Source organism: Hesperophylax consimilis, chromosome 31 (genome assembly GCF_061612785.1).
Source record: "Hesperophylax consimilis isolate HC1 chromosome 31, BYU_Hcon_1.0, whole genome shotgun sequence".
Classification (NCBI taxonomy): domain Eukaryota; kingdom Metazoa; phylum Arthropoda; class Insecta; order Trichoptera; family Limnephilidae; genus Hesperophylax; species Hesperophylax consimilis.
In genome coordinates this window covers 9,706,793-9,731,132 of record NC_142866.1, presented here as the reverse complement: position 1 = coordinate 9,731,132, position 24,340 = coordinate 9,706,793, and the positions used below count along the sequence as shown (strand labels likewise).

Genomic DNA, 24,340 nt, shown 5'->3' with positions numbered 1-24,340 from the left:
TTGAGTAAACCTAAAATCAATTCTCAATAGCAGTAGCGTACAGGCACCTAATAGTAATTTTAATTTTATAGTAGGTACCCATGGTTGATACCCAATAACAGTATAATGAATAAGTATCATGTAGATATCATAACTCTTTATCTTTTGATGACTTTCGTGGTCGAGGGGTAAGATTCTCGACCAGCAAGATGAAGGGCGAGGGTTAAAATCCCGGCGTGCGCAAATAAATTTAATTTGATTTAATTGTGATATTTCATAAATTACTCATTTAAAATTATAAATAGTATATTTGCCGCACGTTCTAGAGTGGTATATAGGTACTTTCAGTATTTCTCTGGCGTAAGATCACCATTAAAAATTTAAACGTTGGTTCAAATGGCTTTGGTCATGTTTGATGACCGGATCTTAATAGACATGCACTTCTCCACCTTCCACCTTCACATTTTATTCCTTTCCCTATTCCTTTCCCTAGCTCCCGACGATTGGGAGCAGTTCGGCCTCTTCTATGGATTCACATCAAAAACAATCTAAAAGGACGATGTTTAACTAGTCATCTTGACGTAACCTGCAGTGAATTCCTACTAACTTGTATTAGTTATTTAGGCTTTATCGATTATACCTACATACCTATATTTTAACTAGTTATCTATATTTTAACTATAGTCAATATCTAATACTTAATAACAGTACCTAGTTTGTACTAGTTATCGTGACTGTATATATACATTAGTAGAGTATAGTGTACCGTGAACCGATCATTATTGAGTCTTCGGTCACGTCCGCCGCCGCGCGACCAACGAACGTGAAATGCCTCACCACTGCCAGTAACACTATCAACGCCAGAATGGTCGGTTATCGACCCTGTCTGTTTTACCCTGTACTAAACTATACTGCAACTAAATACCTATAGCAGTTCTGTTCAGCAAAATATAAAAACAAAAAAATACGGTTGGGTTAGGTAGGTACTGTAATGGTAAAACTCGTATATTTGCTATAAATATAACAATTGATAGAATCCAATATCTTTGGAGGTTGTTCGAAACTAGCTCGAATTTTTAAAAATCGTTCTATTCTAACGGTGTTCACAAAATACATTCAAATGTGCCCTAATTAAAATGATTTGCCTATAAATAGGTACCTTGAAGTGAAGTATAAATAGGTACGCACTTGAAGTGAAATGACACTAAACTGCGCTATATAAATTCCATGTTATTATTATTATTATTACCTACTTAGTAAGAAAAATTGCTTTTGTGCTCAAATTTGATCTTTTAATACTGCAGCAACGAATTTTACCATAACAGTACCTTCCTTATATAACGATATAACGATTGAGTTTAAAATAATTGTTTTCACTTATCGTCAGTACCTAGTCACGTGGGTACTTTTAAAATTTCGTCCAAGGAAAAAATATTACTTTAAAAAACAGTTAAAATCATGAATAAGTAGGACAACAGCTTCTCGATAAAATTATGATTTTTTTTTTCCAAATATTAAAATGTTGTTTACATTCATTTGAAATTAAAATAAAGATTCAAATGGCATTAATTAAAAGATGAATATTTTATACTTTATGAGTTAGTACAGTTAAAAGCACAATAATTGTGTAGAAATCTAACTCAACGTGTACTAAAATTATTGACTTTTGAATTTTAAATAATATTGATTGAATAAGATAAATGTGAGATTACTAGATATATTACACATTTAAAATCAAAATTTAAGCTACATTTGTAAATGTGTTACGTCATGTCACGTGTTATTAATGTCGCAAGTGGACTAGCTATAAGTCTTTCAATGTCAGTAACTAGTTATTATTATAAATGTTAGTTGGAGGCCACTTATATTTTTTTTTGTAAATTAAAAAATATATCTGTACTGCGCCCTTGATATTATTTTTAAGAACTATGCAAATCAGGCAAATATTTTTTATCATCTTTCTAAAAGAGTGCAAGGCTGATGTAAGTTTAGTGAGTAAAATCAAGAAAGGGACGCTTAGATGGTTTGGGTATGTAGAGCGAATGAGCGAAGAAAGGAGGAATACATGACACGACCAAGTGAATCAGATATTTGAGTCGGGACATGTCAAGAGTCAAAATAATAGAAGATAATGTATGAGACGATTTATGAATGTGAATGAGGCAAGGAGTGTGTGCCAAGACCGAGTTGTTTGGCGGTCCGTCCTCTCTGCCTACCTTTTGCGGGGAAACGGCGTGATGGTTAGTTATTTTTCTATAATAAATTTAATATTTCAATTATATACCTAATATTGTGGGAGTATAAAGATTTGACTATCATTTTCAAATTGATGTGGATACCCAACTTATATCTAAGTAGATAATATACCTATTATAAATATAACATTGATTTTTTCAAAATCAGGAGTCCACATCATTCGATTTCTCAGTACCACCAAATTTCCATTATTTAGCAATATCAGACTCAACCTCTACCCAGACTGGTATCAAAATTAGGTAAATTGGAGAAAATCGTTATCCGAGCTCCGTAATATTATTTTTGTGTATCTACGGAATAGTGAAAACAATTTCCACAGCTCAGATGGAAGGAGAATGAGCCATTCTCAAGATACTGGATACGCCCCCGCTACCGCCCTCGCGGGCCCCGCCCACGGGGAGACTGGGACGAGAATAGGTTAGAGCGGGCCGGAGATACTAGCGTACGTACTGCAAACAGTGCCTACTTCAGTGCTGAAGTCTGTAAGGCTATATCACAGAAGCCTGCAGCCATGTACGTTCATTTATCATAAGATGAGCGAAAAAATACGCATTACTTTTCAGAAGGTAATAAAATATAGAAAAGAATTTATTAGGAGTAATTTTTTGTTTTCTCTTCTTTGCAGAACGGTTTTTTAGAACATTTCAGAATCAAGCGACCATCAAAAAAAGTGTTTAAGTGCCCTCTGTAAATGGATATCAAATGTGGTAGTCGATACTAGTAGATCGTAGCTATTCTATTCTTTGTCTTTCTATAAAATTGCTAAATGTGAGTAAAATGTTAAGAATGCTGATGTCTACTACGTTGCCGCCATACTTAGAAAAATGTCAATTAATTAATAATCCATAAATATATAGTTAAAATACAATCAAAGGACGTGTGATGTTTGTGATAATAAATATTTAAATTAATCGACCTTGGTGTCATTTGTTTACGAACTAAATATAACTACCTTAAAATAAATATTCGGTAAAGTTTTTATTTCATCAACCACACACAGGAGGCCCTAAGAAAAATTATTTTATTCATATCATATCTTATCTTTGGGAATGCTGTGTGGAGGGTCGTTTAAAGGAAAGGAAGGAGAAAAATTTCTGAGAAGGAAAAAAAGTGTGAGGGGAGGGGTCCAGGAGCACTGGGTAGGCGCATCCTGAACACACCTCACGCGATGAACCTGGGCACTCCTGCTAAATCACCAAAATTAGCGAACCACTTGGGGTGACCTATTGTTGTTACAGAGTTGTTGGATATCTCAAATTAAAAAATATATTTTAACAAATTAAATAAACAAACAAACTAGAAATTGTAACACACAGTATTGTTAGAAGTATTGCATTGATGGGTATGATTTTTTTTAAAGCTGTGCTATGAGAATGCAGTTTATAATGGGGCGCAAGTAATAACTAAACTGATAGAAAATAATGGTATACTAGCATTTACAGAGATGTATGACTGTTGATAGAGCATCATTTTTTATTTATTTTTTTAAAGATAGATACAAAAGAAAGTACAAATTACATATTAGGAAACTTTGCCTGTCCAATAAGAAAAATGAAAGTTCCAGAACAGACAAATTGACAGGTGTACCTAATTCATATAACTCCAAAAAATTTCACTTTTCTCTGCATCTAAGTTGTGTAATGAAGAAATATATATACTATTTTTTTACAGCTGTATAGTGGCTGTGTAAAGATAAACATGGTAACATATATATTGTATTCGTATTTACAGTATAAGAGATAAGTTAGGTATTTAGTAGTAATGGAAAGTAGAAATGGAGATTTTTTGTTTGTGGATGTGACAATGTAGAAAAAGTAACCTGGTAGCATGTATTATATTCGAAATTTACCAAATAAATGTGGTAACATATAATATATAAGGATTTACAGTGTATGAGATAATTTGGGTAAGTGAGTAGTATTGAACAATGTAAACCAGGTAGGTACCTGATAAAATTTTGGAGGAATTACATTTTTACTTCAGATGTTGTGTGTGCTGCCCTATATGTATGTGAATTTGAAGAAACATCAAATATATAATTTTCTTTTTTAAAATACTAAACTCAGTGTGCAGAAGCGCAACAATATTGCTAATTCTCCAATACACAGGTTTCACACTATGGGAAATCAATGCGTGGGTGATATTGATTTTTTTAATGTTGTGGATCATATTAAAAACCAATTCCAAGCCGATTCTTGAACCTTTAGTTATCTCTTTGTTAACCCATGTGATCACTGTATCTTTATAAAAAAAATGTTTCTTGTATTTTTATTTCAAATATACATGTATATTTTTCTTATTCTAATCTTATTTGTATTATTTCTTCTAAGTGTTCTAAATTATGCATCGTGGCAAAATTATACCACTTATACCTCTATAAAAGCCCTACGGGCTTAATAAATACAATAAAATAGAATATTAATGTTAGTTAGTTAAAATATCAAGTACCTAATTTAGCGGATATATATATGTATATATATGTTGTGCATGCTTTTCTTCATATAATAGAACAATTTAATAAATTTTTATTGGGAAGGTAGGTGCATAGTTTTTTTCATATAATGAAACAATTTAATATATAGATTTTTATGTATACGTTAGAAGTATTTTTTTTATAAAATATTATTTGGTAATGTGTGACTGAGTGATTGACCACACTGAGACTATAATTTTACAATTGTATGTATAAAATTATGTATGTAAATAAAATGGATTGAATTAAAATTATGTTAAATTAAACGAATTAATTGAAATATTAAGATATAAAATAAAACAAATTATGGTAGTTATAGAAACTAAGTAATTTGTATGTAGTTATTGGTCCGGCCGTGTATAATATGTGTTAGTATTATGTAGTTATATGTATATATTTAAGTATTTATTTTCTAGTACAGCCATTTTTGTTCCTTGATACAAATCTTAATTTTGTTTCTGAAATGTTTTTTGTTTCCTTCATTTTTTTGTGTCTAGTGTAAGATTGTTGAATGCTTTTACTGCCTGGTATCTGTAGTGTATTGGTCCAAAGCTTATGCTCACTAACCGAGTGCTTATTTTTTATCTAAATTAATCTAATTTAAATGATGTAGGTATTAGCGTAAATAATCTTATTTGTACATACGTATTTGTTTTTTACTAACGTTATATTGGGCTTTTACATAACGATTATAAATTAAATAGGTAACATCAGTTTAAGGTAATTGAAAAAAGGTTTTAAAATTAATCATAAAATGCAATAATTTAAGTTATTATCACGCTAACTTTAAAGAACACTTGATATTTATATACGAGTAATAAAAAAATATTACCAAAGCATATACATAAATTATGATTGCATGAACTTTAATTTCATTAATTAGAAAGTGCTGAACTAACTTGGCATTTGAATGTGTCAAAATTTAAATCGAAAACATCAGCGATATTTATTACTTTATTGTCTATATATTCTCTCCATTACAGAATTGAACACAAAGTTATTATGGTAAAATAATTTATTCCATCTAGTAAGCTTCGGAGGTACGTATAATGACAGCAAATTTTGTACATTAAAAGAGATCATATAATTAGTACATACATACAGTCTAGTCAATGGTTGCATTAAAGTTATTTTGTGTGTTAAATTGTAAAAAAGGATACACAATCCTTTAAAATATAATATCACCCATTAAAAATTATCTTAGTCATGCTATGGCTCTGGTGTGCGTTGTTCTATTAACAAATTTTAAAGTAGTTTGTAGCAAGAAATGTCCATATTTGATTTCCCAAAATTCCCAACAGGACCTTTCCCACAATTCACTTTCACCGCGATATTTCAACCTTAAATTTATAATTTCCAAATTTTTAGTCAAAACATCGTAACCCCGGGCAAGGCCGGGTTAAAACCAACTAATACCTACATAATATACTAGCGCAGACGCGTGCAAAATCACGAGATATTATAATAGGTTTAAAGTATTTATAAAAAAAAAAGTGGGTGTGTCAAGCCTACGCAAGACAGAAGTGAAACTTCTAGTATTCCTCTCTCTCTATTTTCAAATTTAATTTATTCCTCTCTCTCTATTTTCAAATTAACCGTATGAACCACAATCAATTACGTATTTCACTCGTATTACACTCACGACGCAGTATACTAACCAAGCAGCTGATGCTTGGCGTGGCGCAGTTCGCTGGTGTCTGAGAGAGAGGAAAGAAGAGAAGAGAGAGAACGTTCGTGAGCGGCTCCCCCACCTCAACAAGCGCATATGGTGAGAGAGGGACAGTGAACGGTGAGCGGTGGTGGGGGTACCCGCATTTTCGTGTCGATCCTGACTCGGTTTTACTCCGTCCCCGAATCCATTACGCGCCTAAAGAAGTTTCACTTCAAAAAGAAAATATCATCAATATAAATTATTCCGGCTGTCATCCAATACAACGAAAGCGAATTTTAATTTTACGTAAGTAATTAAAAATTAAAATGCTAAAATTAAAAAATTCCCAAATGCATTCAGATTCCTTTTATATTAATGGTAAATCCGAAGGTTTTATTTAAAAATATTTCGTATTATCCTTGTCCAGCGATTCCGAATAATACCTTAATATATAATATATTGTATACCTGGCAAAATGATTGTTTTATTATACATATAAGTTCATGTCAGATGAATATAGATTTGTTGGCTAATTTTACAATCAACGAAGCGTTTCTATCTTCCGATTGTCTTTCATATTATTTTATTGAGTTGGCAGTGCCTATACTTCCGCGTATTGTTAACTTCATGTCGGTATTCTGTCAAATAGTGCGAAATTATTATTTACGTAAATAATATTAAATATCAATATTTTTCAAAATCGTACATGCAAAAAGTTGTTGTTTATTGTCATTAAGTTGAATCAAATGTTTGTTTTATTTGTAAATGCGTATTAAAACGGTAGTTTCACGTAAATAATTATCGTTGTTTGAATAAATGAAATTGTACGAATTTGTATATCGCTATTATGCGCTCTGTCGGCCAATAGCGAAACTACTCCAGCGGCCGGTAAAGGAGGGATTGACATTTTTAAGGAACCTTGGAATGCTTAGAATGTAACAGACGTCAAATATATAAAACGTAATTGTGGAAAAATTTTACTGTAATGTAATTAATCCAATGGATTGTGAACTTTCTAAAACATACTTTATTCGATATTATCCAAAAATTATATTAGCAGAAACGATGCTTTTGAAAAAATCTGGTGATTTTTAGTATGAAATCGGGTCGGAATTTAGCCGAAACAGACAATTTGAATTCGACCAATCACAGGGCCCAGACCGTCCAGACGCTGGCACAATAATATTATAGATTGTGAAATATTTATCAACTCTTATAGGTTATATTTACCTTATGTTAATGTCATCACTGTGTGAATCAGACTCTCCTCTTCTTTGGTGATTCTCAGGGGATATTTCCTCTTGTGCCACTGATGTGTTCATCACCTCTATCTCGTCATTACTCATTTTTAACACTGAAATTCTGTACCAAACCGTATGAACCACAATCAATTACGTATTTCACTCGTATTACACTCACGACGCAGTATACTAACCAAGCAGCTGATGCTTTGCGTGGCGCAGTTCGCTGGTGTCTGAGAGAGAGGAAAGAAGAGAAGAGAGAGAACGTTCGTGAGCGGCTCCCCCACCTCAACAAGGTTTCACTTCAAAAATGCCACAGCCGAGAATCGAACCTCGCTTAACTGATTGAAAGCCAACCACGCTGAGCACCAATTGTGCGAAAATACGTTATTTAACTTGTTTAATAATTACAACGAATTTTGTACACCATTTTTCTGAACGGTGAGCGGTGGTGGGGGTATATGAATATAATATGAAATAAAAATTTTTTTCATACTACTGGAGCTAAAATACAATATCAAAAATATCCTTCCTTTGAAAAATAATGATTCTCCATAAAAAAGGAGTGCACTGCCCGGGAATCGAACCCGGGTCGCAAGAATGGGAATCTTGCATGATGTGCTTCCGCATTCCTAAAATAATTGTGAAATTATAAATACATCCCGGCTGCCAAAAGTCCATATTGAAAAATTAACAATTTTATGATTTTTTTCAAGTCACTGCTTGTATTTAATAAAATGAATTCTTAAAAATATCACCTGAAATAATCAAAACACAAATTAAATAAAACAGTATCTCAGAAAATTGACCAAAAATAATTTCCGGTACCGGGAATCGAACCCGAGCCTCCTGGGTGAGAGCCAGGTATCCTAGCCACTAGACCATACTGGACTTGCGAAATTGTGCGAAAATACGTTATTTAACTTGTTTAATAATTACAACGAATTTTGTACACCATTTTTCTGAACGGTGAGCGGTGGTGGGGGTATATGAATATAATATGAAATAAAAATTTTTTTCATACTACTGGAGCTAAAATACAATATCAAAAATATCCTTCCTTTGAAAAATAATGATTCTCCATAAAAAAGGAGTGCACTGCCCGGGAATCGAACCCGGGTCGCAAGAATGGGAATCTTGCATGATGTGCTTCCGCATTCCTAAAATAATTGTGAAATTATAAATACATCCCGGCTGCCAAAAGTCCATATTGAAAAATTAACAATTTTATGATTTTTTTCAAGTCACTGCTTGTATTTAATAAAATGAATTCTTAAAAATATCACCTGAAATAATCAAAACACAAATTAAATAAAACAGTATCTCAGAAAATTGACCAAAAATAATTTCCGGTACCGGGAATCGAACCCGAGCCTCCTGGGTGAGAGCCAGGTATCCTAGCCACTAGACCATACTGGACTTGCGAAATTGTGCGAAAATACGTTATTTAACTTGTTTAATAATTACAACGAATTTTGTACACCATTTTTCTGAACGGTGAGCGGTGGTGGGGGTATATGAATATAATATGAAATAAAAATTTTTTTCATACTACTGGAGCTAAAATACAATATCAAAAATATCCTTCCTTTGAAAAATAATGATTCTCCATAAAAAAGGAGTGCACTGCCCGGGAATCGAACCCGGGTCGCAAGAATGGGAATCTTGCATGATGTGCTTCCGCATTCCTAAAATAATTGTGAAATTATAAATACATCCCGGCTGCCAAAAGTCCATATTGAAAAATTAACAATTTTATGATTTTTTTCAAGTCACTGCTTGTATTTAATAAAATGAATTCTTAAAAATATCACCTGAAATAATCAAAACACAAATTAAATAAAACAGTATCTCAGAAAATTGACCAAAAATAATTTCCGGTACCGGGAATCGAACCCGAGCCTCCTGGGTGAGAGCCAGGTATCCTAGCCACTAGACCATACTGGACTTGCGAAATTGTGCGAAAATACGTTATTTAACTTGTTTAATAATTACAACGAATTTTGTACACCATTTTTCTGAACGGTGAGCGGTGGTGGGGGTACCCGCTTTTTCGTTTCGATCTTGACTCGGTTTTACTACGTTCCCGAAAATTCATTACGCGGCTAAAGAAGTTTCACTTCAAAATACATTTAACCCAGGATTTAAAAGGAATATATTAAACTTTCAAATGTAAGTAAACTGAAAAAATTATCACACTATTTGACAACATTATATAAATATAAGACACGTTATATTTGTACTAATCGAACAAAAAATGCAGCACCACTTGTGATACGGATAGTTATTTAAATATTGTCTGTGTATTTATGAAATATGTCCACTGGGCCTAGTTCAGGTAAACTACGCGTGCCTTAGTAATGTATATTAGCTCTTTTATTTTATCTAAGCACCTGTCAAAAATTTAAACAAAAAAATTGACATTTCATATAAAGAATTGTTAATTAGTAAAATAATTTCGGTAGGTACCTACTTTATCGCTTGTCTACTATTTTTTTTTTTTTTTTTTTATAGTGAATACCTCACAAGAGTCCCAACTGCTCCCGTCTGGAGCCAGTGAGACTATGGCATCCCCAATTGGGGGATGTTGTGAGGCTGAAGGTAAGTGGGGAAGGGAAAGAGGAAGGTGGGGAAGTACCTGGCTATTCAGATCTAGTCACTAAACACGGCTAAAGCCATTTGGAGCAACGTTTCAATTCTGAATGGTGGTCTTACACCAGGGCGATACTGGTAGTATCTTCCACTCTGGAACGTGCCGCAAATATACTATACTATATATTATTTTAATTAATTAATTGTGAAATAACACAAATTAATCAAATAAAATTTATTTGCGCACGCCGGGTTCGAACCCGCGACCTTCGGAATGGCAGTCCAATGCGTTACCACTGGACTATGCCGGCCGTCCATAGTCTATATAGTATAAAAATCATTTCCAATTTCGAAATTAAGTTATTTCAAAATTGTAATTTTACGCACTACGCAGGAACAATTTTATTTCAAATCACGCTCCCATGCACGGACAACCAAAATTAGTACCTACCAACGAGGTTTAGGTACAAATAATAAAAGGCTATTGTTGCTTCAAGTGCTGATGTAAATAAAGTGCGAGGGACTTACCTTGAGCGCCCTGTGCGGAGGCGTGAGAGGTCCAGGAACTTTTGTATGATGCGTCTGTAAGGAGAAAATAAACACATTAATAATGGATCTATTACAAACAGAATTTACACTGATATGCGGAAAAAAGGCAATCTTTAAATAGTATAAAATAATGTAAACTGTTTGTCCGCTTAGTTCTTCTAAATGACGCATCGGATTTTGATAGAGTTTTCACTATCTTTTAGAGAATTTCTTCCGAAATGTTTACATATATGATTCTTGCATATTAAATATAAAGAAAGTAGAGAAAATTAGATGTTTATCATAGAATCTAAAACCTCAAAACTTTACTCCAAATCATTCACAACCCCGAGTAACGCCGGGTACCCATTACTTTAGCTAGTTTCACTATGTTTAAAAAAATTAACTAATGAATCGCTTTAGTTAACACAAATTATTTTAAATGTTAAGAAAAAAACTTTTTTTTTCAAATATAAAATTGGTTTGATTTTGTCACTGCTTTTAAGTTGTAAATAATTTTACATACACAATAATATGACATATGTTTATAAGCAATAACTATTGAGGCCATTTAAAGAAGCTAACGAGTGCCACCTCAATACCCCACGGGGGGAATGGGGTGCGGGGGGAGAACAACAGGTATCAGTGTCACGGGTCAGTCAGTGAGGCGGGCAGAGATTAAAAGCGCTATAATCACCAGCAAAGAGCATGGAGAAGTTAGTAAACGTCCCCGACCGACTGAGGTAGTCGGCGGAACTCTTGATGTCCAGCATGCTGGGGCGCTAGGGGGCGCACTGATTGACAACGGGGGGCATCGCCCCAACTATTCGGCTCGGGCTCTCGCGGCGCGTGCGAAGCGCGCTCTACACCGTCGATTTATGACGCCGACTGCCGCCGCCGCGACGATCCCCCCGGCGGGCGCCGGGGCGGGGCCTGTACGGCCGGCCAATGAGCGTGCGACCCCGCCCACGGGCGCGCGCCTCCCCGCGGCAGTTTTACATACGAGAGCTAATCCTTATCTCGAGGCGCGAGAAAAATAAACATCGTTAGTGGAGCGCGCGGCGCCTATCGCTTTCCGTGGAGATAATGGCGGCCGCTTTCCCTCGGCGGGGGCGGGTGGGGAGAGGGGAGGGAGGGATGCTCCTTTTTACGCGCTTTCACCGAACAATGAGCATGTTTTATGGTGATGTGGCGTGGGGCCGCGCCATTACACCCTCACCGGCTTATCGCCCGCTCAATGGGACCTGCTCCATTCCGCTAGCTGACTTATTACACCCCGATTCTCCGACGACACTCAAATTTCTGACTTGTGACGTCCCACAGAGATATCGACCACATGAATCTCCTTCCTAGCGACACGAAAAGAAACAGATTGGCGATAACCCCTTCGGGCTGTCATGGGGCTATCATTACAATGCGGTATATGAATAAAAAATAACAGAACCCATTAAAAAAATAATAAATTCAGCTTAAACGAGCTGACTACTCTATAATATCTGACTTGACCCAAAATATACTTGCTGACAATTTACTTAGGTACCTATATACAAACATGAGAGATTTTTATTGTAATTAGTCCAATTATGGCAAAGGATAAAATACATGAACATTACTTATAAAATACGACCAAACGAAAGCTTCACAAAATAATTCGATCAATAATAATAATAATAATAATTGGATAATTTGTAGAGCGTCGTTTTTGTGAAAAATCACCTCAAGATTATGGATTTGAGACTATTTTATCGATATCTTTTCCATGTTTGTACTTATATATATAGGACATATATCCATGACTGCATCGTACTTTTCGTTACACTGTTTACAAATAATATAACGAGACATGAGTACGAACAAGAGCACAAAAATTCTACCATTACAAATATAGCAAATTAGATACCTACATGTCGCTTAGGGGCGTGCCTTCCTACCATAAAATTAATTCATGATTACAAAACATGTTACCGAATAAGAAATAATCTTCACAAATATAAAAATACATTAAAATGCATCAACACGGAGAAAACTTCCCGGTAAAAAATATTGTTATTTTATTAAAAATCTCATCAAATTATTTTTGTTAAAAACTTGGAAACAAAGGATTGTAGGCCATTAACGAATGAATTGATAAGTATATTTAAATAAAATACCAACGTTTTGTCACGATTTCCGAACACGTGTTCATAAAAGTCCTAACATTTTCGCTTTTCGTCATGTAATATTTTTATCACCAAGGTGAATGAACATCGATATCTATTATTTATCAAGATGCGACTTGCAGTCCCGTTTCCAACAGAATGACTAATAATATGAAGATATTTTCAATAAACCAGCATTACTCATTTTTCTCCGTGCACTGGGTAGGCACCTACATGAACGTTTTACATATTTACAAACACCCCTAACTATTTCCCAACCTACCTCTTCACCATCTCCTTCTCCTATCTACCTCCATCGATCGCACAACATTCCCGAAATAAAGAAGTCGTAGTTATGCTGGCTCCAGAAAGTTTGCTGTTCACATATAAAACAAAATAATGATCAACAAGCTTAACAAACAAAGCAAGACATGACTACGTAACTTGTAAAAATATAACTAAACATCGGGTGAAAAAAAAAACATTGAAATAAAACAAGAAACATTTCCTAAAACGGTTGCATAATATTTCCAACATGTTAATTATTTTTTGTATCGGCACGCAACGGTAGTGGAGTGACTGTTCCACACTCAGCTGAAAAGGCATTCAGTAGAAAGAGAAACATGAACGAAGGAAAACTAATAGCAAGGGAAACTTGCACAAAGGGCACCCCCTAGAAAGGGAATCGTTGGAAAGCATTGTATAAAAGACAGTAAAGGTGAGGTTAATTTTTGACGTTTTTTTATTAGTAGTGTTGTGACATAACGTATTGGTATCAACTGCCCAACAATTGGGTCAACCACAGACATAGGAATTAATAGACGAGAAGATAATGGCGAGGGGTAAAATCAACTGTTGAAGAACGAAGGGAGTGAAGCTGACTGTGATTCGTCAATAAATCAATCTGACAGTAAATAGGCATCTCGCATTATGATATCACCATTTACTTCTTAAAAGTAAAATCTGCTTTTGAATGAATAGACATTTTTACATGGGAGCGCAAATTACTCGCCACGTTATGAACAAATTTGCGAAGTCCAAATTCGGCAAAAAAATTCGGTTCTATTTTCAGAGTCGAATATTTCGTTTAAGTATTTAGTTAAGACACTTTTATAAATGTTCATAATTTACTTCCCAGCAACCAACCAGCTTTGTGTTTCGCGTCCAGACGTTTCTCGATGTGATAGTAACAACTGATGCATATTATACGATGTGAATATGCTTAAAATAAAGTAAAATAATGCTTATATATGGAATGTAATACGACAATTGGGTTTATTCTCTTTTTCACATCTATTTTTACAAGTTTTCATAGTACAAGTCAACATTTTGCCGTGTTATTTCGTAAAATGAACCGATGATGCCTCAACCATAGTTCGCACAAGAATGATGACGTCACGTTTTCAAATTTCACTTGAGGCCATACGCGAGCACAGCCGGCTCCAATGGAACCGGTATGGGGAGTGGGGATAATACGCTTTTAATCACTTAGGGCAGGTCTACTAATATTCATATGTCTATGGGGTCAACCCAAAATAACCAGGTAGGACAACTTCATATTTTTACTAGTGCACGTGTCTTGATACAATTTATTTATTTATTGCATCTAACTATACATAAAGACGTTTTTTCACATAAAAATTAACCTCACTAGGACTAAGCCTTTATCGAGGTTAACAATTCACATTTGAGTGAAGCAAACATAAGAGTAATCACAAACATAAACTAATTCTACATACAAACACAAAATATTTCAAAATTAAAGAAAATTTAAGTATTAGATGTGTTACCAGATGGGTAATTTGACAGTATATTGTAACAATATTTGAACCATAACTAATCATTAATCATTATTCAAAAGAAGAAGCAAAGTAGATAATAAAGACAGATAGGGTGACATTCTGTCTTTAGCAAATGGGAATTATATAAAATCTTATTATTTAAGAAAGGACAAGGATGAAAAAATATTAAGACAATCGTCTGTCAATACAAAAATCTTAATTAACTTTTTAAATTTAACTAAGGAATTGGTAGACTTAATATGATTTGGAAGAATATTAAACATAAGTGGTGCCTGATATAAATAATTTCTTTGACCAAAAGAAGTTTATTACAATATCATGAAGAAATTCGAAAACATTCGGATTTTCATGAACATATTTTCTGACTTCGTGATAATATATTCACATTTTACTAAAAAGTTTATCAGGAAACCTGTTAATTCATTCGTTAAGGATTAGCAATAATTTGCAGAGATTCTTAATAAATGAGCAATACTCATTTTTCACCCTGCAGATACGGAATGCACAAACAAATCATCATATAGACGAAATGCAAAGCGCTCGAGTTTAAACAGAACCTCGCTACCATAACTTCGTCATATTACGTTGAAAAACTTGAGTAACAGGATTATGGCGATGCAATACGAAGTGATTTAAAACTTGTTGGAAAAAAAACTCGTTCTAAAAAAAAAATAGAATTAGAAAATTTCGAATGTGCCATTTTCGATAAGATCGTTTTAATTCTTGAATTCGGCATCGTTGACGTCACGACCTTTACCAGCCATTGGCGGTTTCTATGTCATAATGACGTCGTAGCCAGTTGGAACCGTTTTGGAATGTGACGTTTCAGATTGTTTTTGAAATCACTAATCATGAAAGAGAATATTATTACTACATATTTTTGGTATAATCTTAATCCTACATTCATTCGGTTTGTGAAAATATCCCATTGACAACAGTGATAATGAGACATTGGTAAACCTAACGTATAAGGAAACATATAGTTTTATATATATATATATATAATAAAGTTTTGGCATCAATGAAACTGTCATTAAAAGGCAAGCTATGTTTTTTTAATTTATTTATTAATGTACGCCCTTTTTGGGGCTTTTACATATGAATATTAAGAAACATGCATTATTTATTATACATAACTGAATTGCTTCATTAACAACATTTTATATTTGTTTAAATATAAACTGAAGATGTCCACTGACTTGGTATAATTGTTTCCCTCCATTAGCATTCTGGGCAAAGAGGAATACATATGGTAGTTAGTCCCAAAATTTCTGCACTGAAATAAATCCTGACTTCTAGTATTACGTTGTGGAATCCGGAAGCTTATCAATTCTAGCAATACCGGACTATCAACTGAATCATTTAGAAATTTATATAGAAATACCAAGTCATATCATTTAACAGAGTGTTGTAGTTCAATATAATAATATACCCACTGACTATATTTATTTAAGGATTTTCCATAACAAATATATTTAAAAACTAATTAAAATTTACAATTTCGTAATGTTTTGAAAAATTAATAAATGCATTGAATTGAAGAAATTGGTGAATGTAGGTACACAGGTAAATATAGTTGACTTTGATCATGAAAATCTTTGTTTACATATTTTAATATTTGAATAACATAAAATGTGCGTAATCATGCATCATTCAACGTAAAACCTGACTAAAAAGAATTTTGATACATTTTTTAAAAATCATAGGTCAAACTGGCACACAACACAACATACAAAGAAATCACCCAAAAGCTCGAACACCTCAAAGTTGACAAAAGTAAAAAATATTCAAATTAAACGGAAAGGCGAATTAAATTTGTGGCGGTGTTGTTTCCGATTTGTAAAAAATATATTTTGCGGCTAGATGTGATTTACGGGGTAGTTTGTTATCACGAACGTTTGTTCTGATTCTTCGACTCGGTATGTAAATAAATTATAATATTTTCATCGCGACAAAATCTCCACATCCGAAGATATCGTGCGGTAGAGTTAATTTATCGATAAAGTGTTTATTTTCTCTGACTACGTGTTTGCGATAAACAATAAAGTGTTTTTATTATTAGATTTTGTTTTCAGTGTCGTTTTGTGCTAAGATTTAAAACTTATATACCCATTGATGAAATATTGGACATACAAGGAAATAAACCAGTAATTCTGTGAGCAGTATGCTTCTATTTTTTCTTATTTAATAAATTAAACAAAAATTTACTCTCAAATTATAAGTGCTTATAAATACCTTCTTAATTAAAACAACAACAAAAAATAAACCATGTAAAAGATACTTTTATGTTCTAATCTTTATCATTATGTGTATATATGTAACTACCTAGTACATAGAATGCTACCCAAGCAGCAGTTAATCTTATGTTTAATTGGATATTTTATTTTATTCTATTTCTTCTCTTTGTTATTCATATTTATACAAAATATGTTACCAAGCTTAGGCACCAGTTAAAAGTACATATACCCATTATTTTATTATTATTTTAATACTATACTTATCAAAATGTTAATACTCATCCTAATTTGACTGTCCTAAAACGGGAATCCTCCTAGTTGGGCAGTCAAAACATTTCTTAAATAATGTATATAAAAGTATAATCTTTTACTAAATAAATTATAAAATAAAAATTATAAATCGTAGATATATTTTACAATTTATCCAAAGTAACGTCACTATCGGGTAAAAAAGCAATATCTAATATCGGCTTTCATTTCAAAAAGCTAACCTTTGAAAATTCACAGTAATGAATTTTATAACCTAATCCATTGCCATCGAGTTATTTAGATTTTTTAAAAATGCATCTTTCTATTGAAGAAATGCGTTTTCCTTAGTGGCCACTCAAGTTAAATCTTCAGCTGATAGCCGGTAGAGGACACGTAGGAGTCAAGAGGTATACACTATATGCTAGTTTTATTATATAGTGTGGTAATGGTGTGTAGTGTATAGGCGGCAAGCTAGTCTTACGAGCGACCTCGGCCCGGTTAGTGTTGCTTTCTTAAAATAAACAAAGCGAGTGCACGATAAAACAGATTTGCGGCGATTTATGGCCCCGGTTCCTTCCGGTTTGACCCGCACCCCCCAACCACCCCCTAACACCCCGGCAGTATTGTAAAGGGGGAGGGCCGCCGAACAGAAGTACCCTCACCTATGTTAAAATATACAACGCCATAACATTGCTTTTTACAGATTTCTGTTAAAATATTTGTAAATTAACGAAATGCACTTGCCAGCCATAGGCCTAATTTTACAAACCGTATTATTTTAATCGAACAGAATGATGCATTATTGATGAATGATCCAACGATGTGCATGACGTAATTTGAGAGGCGGGTATGGGTACCGCTTTATGGGTAACCGCTTATTGGATATCCAACAACTCTGTCACAGGTCGCCCCAAATGGTTCGCTTCGTGACTTAGCAGGGGTGCCCGGGTGCATTGGGTGAGATTTATCCGGGTTAATTCGCCCGCCCACCAACTGCGTGGCAGGCCGGATCGGGAGAGATTGATTAAGGGAGGCCTTTTGACCTCTCCATCAGGACCATCGCAGTGTGAGGGATTGATTCATACGTGTATCACTCCTAGACACACTGACCAATCAACATCCTATCTTTATTTTCCTAAAAAAACCCACACAGCATCTGGAAAGATGACATTTACCTCAGGGCCTCCTGCGTGGAGCTAATGTAACAAAAAATGTAATAGCATAAATTATTTAAGATTTCAATTGATATTTCGAAGCTTTATAGCGCATAATGGATATGACATAGGGAGCTGGAAACAGTTCCTTTGCTTTACGTCTGCAAATTTGATTACGCCTGAACTCTCATCGGACGAACTGTTTTCCATTTCACAGGTTTTCGTAGTATGTTGATTTGAATTAAACTATTAATATTCCAGCTGAACGTTCTAGCCACTGTATGGTCGAGTCTGTTACAACAACATTGGGACAATCAGGGCAAAAAAGTTTAATATAAAAAATTTGGACGATTTCAAAAAGGTTGGTACAAATCAACATACTTGACTTTTTGAGTGTGTCACCACAACAGATGTTTTGCAAGAATAACGGATTTGTAAACATTTCCTTTCGTTTTTTAGTTCCCTGGCCGCCTAATAAATATGGTGGATATGTTAAAATAAAAATCTTTATGTTATTGTTCACACTGCGATTTATATAATTTTAATGGTGCCTCTGTGAGATGTTTGGTTAACACACTTTTATAAATTGGTTATTTTCACACAACCTAAAAACACCGTTTATCTCAAGGAGTCATTCAGATTCGCCATTGATCGCTACTTGAACATTGTTATTGCGCGAAGCATGTCGCTTATATGTGTTATATGCACGGAGAAACATTACTAAAATATACCTAATATTGTTAATTTATAAAGAATCTCTTTAAATTATTTTTTATCCACATAAAAAATTAATTGATAGATTTCCAAATTAACTTTTAGTAAAATAAGAATGTATTTATCTCGATGTCAGGACAAGTGTTCATAAAATCCTAATGTTTACCCATTTCGCCATTGTATATTATCAAGGCAAATGAAAGTGCATGAACACGTGACAACAGACCGACCCCGGCCTCCTTTTTAAAACGTGAATATTGTAGAAGAGACCCAACTGCCCGGAGTCAATGGGACTATTGCATCCCTAATTGATGTTTTCTTCAAAGTATATTTTCCACGCCGGGGTCCTAGAGGGAAATCGTTTTTCTCGAATATGTGTTGTTTATGGAATTCTGTAGAGGAAGTATAAAATTGGGTCTTGAAGGGACCCACATTTTATGACAGAGGAAACGATAACTCTACAATCCAGCTGTTTACCCCAAGAAACGGGTATGTCGTGAAGCTGAACAGAGTTAAAAAGGGAAGAAGATGGGAATGAGGTAGTTTGGGAAGTACTTGGCTCTTCAAATCTGGTCACTAAAATAGCAACAGCCATATCAAGCAACGATTAATGTATTTACTTAGGCGTATATTAACGTTTTACTTAACCACTCGAGTGCTCGCGTCAGTTACTATAATATGAGTTGAGTGATTGACTTTTGAGTTGGAAATTTAACCACCTCGTTTAAAAAAATCATACCCTTGAATTATAAAACGAAGTCAGATAAACTGATTATAGTTCTATATAGCTAATGAATTCATCTACATTTTACCGTGTATCCTAGATTTATTAAAAAATATATAATGCGTTTCAAAAATGGCATATTCTGGAGTGCGATCACTCAAGACGTTTTGCAAACTCGACATAATATGCCAAAAATCACTAGAGTGGAATAGTTTAAGTGTGTAATAAGGAATAATAATCTTATATTCACAATAAAAATAACATAATAACAAATTGATACAGTCAAGGATTATTGCACATAGATCAATATTTGGATATTTGATTTTTAAAAGGCAGAAATCAGAAGCATTTAAATTTAAATTAAGCAGAGCAAGTTTCATTCCCCGCACGATGCAATATCTATGAACAAGAATAATTACTTTACATAAAATTTGTGCGAGAAGCAACTACTTGAAATTGGGTACGTGGTAATTAAACATACGGTCAGGGTCAAGGTTGTCTAAACTTCCGTTAATGGCGGTCTTTCAACGGTGCGATTCTATAGAACGTGCCGCAAATATACTATGAATTATTTTATTTAAATTAAATATGAATCACACAAAATTTTCGTTTTTCAAAAAAATTGGCGCACGCCCGGTGTTGAACACGCGTCTGAGAATCGTAATCACTCGGCCCCGTAGGCCGACGAAAGGTCGCCCTTTCTCGAATAGCCCTAACCGACCCCGGCCCCTGTTCGAATAGCCCTAGCAGTGGTCCCGCGGGCCCGGGAACAAGGTTTATTCACGCGACCGTCTCGCTTCACCGCGGCTCCCCCTAATGGAAAATGGGAAGTCGCCGTTCCCACGGAAAGCCACCATATATTTTATATAGTCTGGACAAGAACAAGATATAAAGCCTTATGGGTTGTAGGTTGGAGGTGGCACACCCCTGAAATCCTTGGAGCGATAAGCTACTGGAATGCGAACGGTGCTGTTTTTTTTATTCCTGTACACACTGGACACGAATTCCTGATTTGAAAAAATATTTTTCCCAAAAATCTTTTAATCAATACATATTTCTAGAGAGATTTTTTTAAATATCTGACCTATAGAATACGTCCTCCGTGGTTGAGGATTACGATACTTGGCTACGAATACAGAGGTCGCGGGTTTAAATACCGGAGTGCACAAGTAAATTTTTTATGATTTATGTTTTATCTACTGTTATTTATTACATTCTAATATTGTTTCAGGTGATTTAATTTTTAGTTATTATGCCGTGTTGAGGTATTTCAACCTACTATCTTTAGCCTAAAAAGGAGGTAGCGCAACACGGCATAATACCTCAAGCATAAATCAGGGTAATACTTTTGTCAGTGAAAATTTCTAACAATATGTGGTAGATACTTTTAGTATCGCCCCAGTGAAAAACCACCATTCAAATTCAAACGTTGCTTTAAATAACGTTAGTCGGGTTTGGTGGTCGGGTCTGAATAATTACGTTCTTCCACACCTTCCACTTCCCATCTCCTTCTTTTCCCCACAACCTCTAGCATCAAAACTTACCCCAATTGGGGATTCTAAACGGTTGAGGAGCAGTTGGGACTCTTCTGCCGTATTCACATTAAAAAAAAGAAAAAGACCTTGCTTTGCTGACACGGCGTTTTAGTTTTAATGATAATAAAATATAAAATGTTACATTGTTTGGTTTAAAAAAATTCTTTTTCACCAATTTTTTTTTTTTATTTATGAAGAATTATTTTGTGTTTTTCTTTAAACATGTTTATGTCTGTCCTGGTGAAAAATACGATTGAAATTAATTGATGTACACAAAATTATCCAACGTTTCGGACAGTAGTAAATTGTTCATCATCAGGACAGATGTGGTCATACATGTCTGATCACAGATCATAATAAAAAATTTATAAATCTAAAAAAAAACAATGTTATGTACAGTATTTCATTAAAAATTGTTAACTCCAGGAAAGTTGTATATTTATTCTACTTTACGGTTTTTAAAACATCAATACCTTCATGTTGGTACATTATTTAAAAGAAGTATATATACACACCACCAATGCATAACTAAAAAGACAGTTTCTGGAGATTCGATCCCCTCAAATAGTTCATCAAGTATCATAAAATTTTAATCATACTCGAATGTAGCAATTTTTCTGAACTGCGACACAACACCAATAAAAAAATGATCTAATATTCGATTTGCTGCAAATCGTCATTCCTTCACTTCTAAATGCACCGTGTTAAATTGACATCTGCAGCAGATGAAAAACCAAATTCCGGAAATAGCAACCTCGTGAAGCTTTTCAATTAGGTTTGAATGCAATTCACTTACGGCGGATGATGGGATAGGATATTAACGTTCCAGATACATGGCATCGAACTTGTTTTAATGAAGATTGACGATAATACGTCCTGAAACTGAAGGTCTTCGTGGCTTAACCCTTCAGTACATTCATCTCATTTGTTCACTTAAAATGTTTTCTGTGTATTTCAAATGCGCTATAAACATCTTATTTTTTAATTGTCTGTAAAAACAAATACTGTTTCATAAACTAGATAAAATTATCTTTCTTTTTTTAATTATTTTTTTTTATTTCTATCATAGAAATGAGAGAACTTGATATTTCAAAAACACTTTCGTTTTGTTTCGGGATTTTGTAAAAAAATTGTATCTTCACATTTATCTCGTTCATATAATAAAAAAAATAAAGAATAAATTTTAATGCTAATCCTGTTGTTACGATAGTGGCGCGGAATGTGAATTATTATTTTTGGCTAGTTTTACGATTTTATTAATTTTTTTATTTTTGGATTTTAGCACAAATATTTGAAGCAAATTGGAAAGAATTTTTTTTTAACGTCAAAAAATTATGTATTTTAGGATGATAAAAAAAAGATAAAAATTGTTTTATAAAATATGGACGCCCGGTCATATATGACCCTCAATCGCTGGAGGGGTTAATAATATGCGAATTTGACATCCAATCTCAGTTCGGTGGATTACTTTACTCGCCTAAATGTTTTGACTAGAACGTTCCATGAAGACAAGATGGAACTGAGCGCCTAATTGAGAGCCGTTCTTAGTAACTTCGGAATACACAAAGAATGTTTGTTTCATGATGAAAGTGTGGGGCATTCATTAACCGCTTGTGTGCCAGAATTGCCTATCAGCATTGTGAAATACTATTTGTTAAACGCGAAACTTGGCTATCGGCAAAGTAAAAATACTTTCTTGTTGTGTAATTTTGTACCTTAAATATATATGCTCCTAGCAAACTAAAAGAAATATTTAATTCATTTTGAAATAATAATAATAATAACAATAAAAGTTACAGCGTCACAAACCTTACCCATGTCATATTGCTACATTTCTTTATATTTATTGTGAAGGACACTTATTTTGCTCGCTGTAAATATATGAACCACAAAAAAAAAAAAAATTTTTTTTGCATGAAATAAAGGAACAAAATAATTTCTCTGAATACAATAAGCATTCTGCAGAATCTACTTATGATAAATAAATAATATATATTTATCCTCCATAATATTTTTATCTTCTTTCTAAATACACCGATTTATATGGATTTTAATTTCGTAATTATTTTTTACTTTGTAACCATAACCTTAATGTAACATAAATCTTTAATTTAATATATGTTCATTATTTTACCAAATCATGCATTATATTACTATACCATTATTTTTTCGCAAATGTACACTCCTCTTCCATCCACAAGCAAATGCTTTTAATGGAAGAGTAGTATAGAAAACAGAAACTATGCAAAACCTGAATTGTAATATTGTGTTCAAAATTTTAATTAAATTATTTTACCAATATTTTTTCGCAAATGTACACTCCTCTTCCATCCACAAGCATATGCTTTTAATGAATGAGTAGTATATATAGAAAATAGAAGCTATGTAAAACCTGAATTGTAATATTATGTTCAAAAGTTTAATTAAAAAATATATATATATAAAAATATATATAGAAGATCTATACACATACTTTCAGGTAAGAAGGTATAATTTACAAAAAAAATCAATTTGCAAAAAAAATTAAAAAATAGACTCAGCTGATGGTCCGCGCGTAAAATATACCCTGGCACACTTCAGCGTATTCGACCGAGGTAGCTTGGCGATCCAAGGGTTAAAAGTTTTATTCTAATAAAAAAAAAAACAAATAATCTTTCTTTCAAAAAAGTAACTCATTACAAAGCAATTGAATTACTCTGTGTAATCCACTATTCTACTACAAAACATCAAACATTTATCGATCGTATAATTTTATCCAAAAAATATCTATTACAAACGCCAAACGAATTTCACAACACGACAAACATCACGAGATACACTTTTCAATTTATCTGTTTATTATGTGTTTATATGCCATGTTTTATTCTAACTTTGCTTTAGTTTAAAAGGCAACTAATTTCAGACCTATTTTCTAATGTTGCACCTTCGTAGGAGTACATCGTATACTCCTTTTTAGTTTTATTTTGTTTTTAACACACATATGCATGTATTTAACTGTATGCATGTAGGAATTATACCTTAAGAATTATTTACATGTCACTCGCGGAATCAACTTTAAGATATGGAA

The 24,340-nt window shown here is 33.6% G+C and overlaps 1 protein-coding gene across 2 annotated transcripts in view; it reads right to left on the bottom strand.

Annotated features, from left to right (window-relative positions):
- The window catches only part of Ets65A (DNA-binding protein D-ETS-3), a 182,111-nt gene that overhangs the window by 73,080 nt on the left and 84,691 nt on the right, over positions 1–24,340 (bottom strand). For both annotated transcript variants that reach the window (XM_089649754.1, XM_089649753.1), the window contains exon 4: positions 10,721–10,774. In XM_089649754.1, the coding sequence (XP_089505880.1) occupies positions 10,721–10,774 (54 nt within the window). The remainder of the gene's footprint in view (positions 1–10,720; positions 10,775–24,340) is intronic.